At 51.6% G+C, this 3,327-nt stretch overlaps 1 protein-coding gene across 1 annotated transcript in view; it reads right to left on the bottom strand.

Annotated features, from left to right (window-relative positions):
• The window catches only part of COG7 (component of oligomeric golgi complex 7), a 28,272-nt gene that overhangs the window by 11,033 nt on the left and 13,912 nt on the right, over positions 1 to 3,327 (bottom strand). The window contains exons 12-14 of the mRNA XM_019512796.1: positions 2,568 to 2,754; positions 1,358 to 1,498; positions 835 to 918 (exon numbers count right to left, since the gene is read on the bottom strand). Coding sequence (XP_019368341.1) covers positions 835 to 918; positions 1,358 to 1,498; positions 2,568 to 2,754 — 412 coding nt within the window. The remainder of the gene's footprint in view (positions 1 to 834; positions 919 to 1,357; positions 1,499 to 2,567; positions 2,755 to 3,327) is intronic.

Below are 3,327 nucleotides of genomic sequence, written 5' to 3'. Positions count from 1 at the left end.
AGGGGCCGGGCCCAATGATCTTCTGCGGTCCCTTCCAGCCTTACAATCTATGAATCTAGGGGGGGAAGCAAGGGAGCAACCTCCAACTCTGCACCAGTGAACAGAATCAAAGAATTGGATACTTATCTTGCTGGGATCCTATGACCCCAGCTGACTTCCTGCCCTTTGGGCAGGGGGCTGGACTCGATGATCTTCCAAGGTCCCTTCCAGCCCTAATGTCTACAAAATCTATGAAGCTGTGGCAGCAAGACCCACCAACACAATTGGCCCATGTTCCCCATCCCATTCCCATCATGCTGGTACTTGAAAAAGACTCCTCTACTTCTGCAGGTGTAGAAAGACCAGAGAGGCTCCCAGGGCCTGGAAGGGCAGAAGGGATCAAGCTCTTTGGTAACTCACTAGTACAACAGGGCTTCCTTTGTGTGACACCTGCTTTGGGGACCAGGCTCTTCAGTCTCTGAAGAGATACCAAAAGCCTCCTTTGTCAGTAAGCAGCATGGCGTTCAGAAGCAGCCGCACTTCCTACCCACCCAGTGCAAGAGTCAGCACTTCAAGCAATGCTGCCCAGCAGTGGGTCATTTTCCAGGGCTTTTCAAAGCCCTGAATACTATTTTGCAATGGTAACAACAGGACCCATGCCAAGGATTCTCCCAAAACTGAAAATCCTTCAGGGAGGGGAACACGGGATGGGACGGGACGGGGGACACATACGATACACCTATAATATGGCTTTTCCTGCCCTCCTACAGAGAACAACTGGATCCCTGTGTAGAAACAAACCAGAAAGTCCCCAGCACCCTGCCATTTCCAGGACAGATCACCACATGCCCTTACATTGCTGATGTATTCCAGGGGAGTCAGGCTGAAGTTTGGTAGGTCATCAGTTAGTGTCTCGCCAATGCCACCCGAGCTCCAGCCCTAACGATCAAAGCAGAGAACCAGTCAAAGACACTTTCCACATGGCTAGAGGAAAGGAGCAAACTCACATGGTGACAGAGTAGAATTGTCCATGGCCCCCTAGACAAATCAGGTCTGAGAAATCTGTAATACGAGCCACCTCTCAAGCACTCTACACTGCTCATCGTGCAATGCACATGCAGATGACATAAACGATGTCCACACACGTCAAAATCTTGAAGACCAAAACCCCAGCAGACATGAAGCATGTGTTCAGCCCAAGGCAGAATCTTCACATCTGGGAAACTCCCAGAGGTGAGATCACCTGGGCCTGAAGGCAGCCCCAAGAGGAAAGGGACACGGGATCACTATCCCAGTCTCCCTGACAGTGCAGAGAGATGATTTTACCAGATTTTACCATGGTTCCTGCTGGATCAGAGGAACCATCCCAGGAACTCACCTCCATCTTGGAAATGAGCAACAGCTGCTGTTTTATGCGAAGAAAAACAGAATCGAATGCCAACTGGTGTGCCAGCTGGTTGAGGCGGGTTAGGGCAGTTCGAGATGCAGACAGCAGGCTGTGGTTACTTGTGCCTTTCTCCTAGCATAAAAAAGGAGACACACATATACAGACATCATTGCACTGGCCCTAAGAGGCATAAGTCAAACCATCTGAAAAGAAGGCTTTTACTTGGCTCAGCACAGACTCAAAATAGAGCCCTCCCCACAGCAGTTGGACATGTTTCCACTGGACAGCACCCCCAGTGCTTCCTGCTCGAGGTCGCACCTTTGGGAGGAAGCAGGAAGAAGAGGTCCCACATTCCCTCTGTGCCAGCCAGCAGAGCCGGTCATACACAGAGGCACACGCGATCAGTGGGCAGAGCTGCCACTGCAATGCGCAGTCCCAGAGAGATTCTGACAGAGCCCTGGCACTTCCTTCTCCCCACCATCCTAACAAGAGAGGAGAAGGACCAACGTGACCTTTAGCTGACCCAGCTTAGAGGTCACAAAGCAGCTAACCTGATGTTCAGGACCAAGGAACAGCTCTGCACAAAGAGGTTAAATATGGAAAAAAAATGCTATTCCTATGTAGGGCAAGTGTATAATACTGAGCACAGAGCTGCATGAATTATGTGTATATTAAATACCAAAAAGTTCAGATTACCTTAAGAAGGTAAGGAAGCCAGAATAAATAACCTTAGCTTTCCTCTTCCAAGCGACTGATGATGGTAAATGTACATAAATTAGATCGGCAGGAAGATAACTTTCAGGAGTCGCTTTACCCTGTTCACAGATACATGCATGAACGCTCCCACAGAATTACATTTCAGGATGGAGACGTCAGCAGGGGAGAAAGCCTTGGACAGACAATATACTAGCTGGAAACTCAAGGGGACTTGGACACAAACCTTCCAAGACCTAATGACTTGGATGGCTCCTCTGCACCAAAGCAAGCAGCTGGCAGTGTGTGACCAGAGCGCCATGCCTTGGGGAGATGCTGTGAGGCTGCAGTTTCCAGAAAGGGAGATTTCCTTCTTAGTAGTGCCACACGAATTAGGCCCGGGTGTCTTCGGAGAGAGCCTGATCCACAGGAAGCACCAGCACCAGGCCCGTCTGCCAACCTACCACCCACAAGGCCACAGTGCTTCAGAGCAGGGCTGCTCTCCTACCTTCAGGGTGTAGAGGGTTTCCAAGAGGCTGGCATGCTCAGCTGGGTTCTCTTTCTGAAGGTAATTGAATTCTTGCCAGGGGTTCTTGCCTGTGCTCTTCTTGTCAGCCAGGCTGACATCCTGCAAGCCGGACAAACTGCAGGGGCTGTAGGAGTCAGAGAGGTACTTCCCAGCTGTGGATAAAATCCTGAAACCAAAGTTTACAGACAAACTCCACTGGAGTCAGCAGTTCACTGCCCTGAACAACTGCCTGAGCCTTCTCCATGGGCCCTGGCCTCAGCTGCAGCCCTGCCAGGAACCTGCCTCAGCCCTGTCTTAGGAGGCTCTGCTGTTGCATCCCCCAGCATCACCAATGCAGCCAGCTTTGGCCTGTGAAGGAGAGTGCAACACTGAGTGAAGTGGGGAAGGGAGGGGGTGGCCTAACAGCTCCACAACCAGTGTGGTCTACATGTTTGTGCAAAGAGGGCCTGATGCTTGGTTTCACCCACTCCTCCCCAGGCTGGCAAACAGCATGTAACACATGGCTCTGCAGTGACCCTGAGACCAGCCTTGGGCCACGGGTGCCAGCAGGGCCCTTCACAGCCAGAGGAAAGGAACTGGGAAAGAAGGGCCACACACTGCCATGTGTTGGAATGGTAACACCACACAGCTCCAGAGACTGGGGGGACACTTAAACACTAGGCTTGCAAAGCACCTGAGAACACCCAAACTGGGACCGGCAACATCCTACTGCACACCCAGTTTTGGGGGGGGGGGGGGG

The sequence above is a fragment of the Gavialis gangeticus genome, unplaced genomic scaffold, assembly GCF_001723915.1.
Source record: "Gavialis gangeticus isolate Ggan-Ray unplaced genomic scaffold, GavGan_comp1, whole genome shotgun sequence".
In the NCBI taxonomy this organism is placed as follows: Eukaryota; Metazoa; Chordata; order Crocodylia; family Gavialidae; genus Gavialis; species Gavialis gangeticus.
This window is presented reverse-complemented; position numbering and strand designations above follow the sequence as displayed.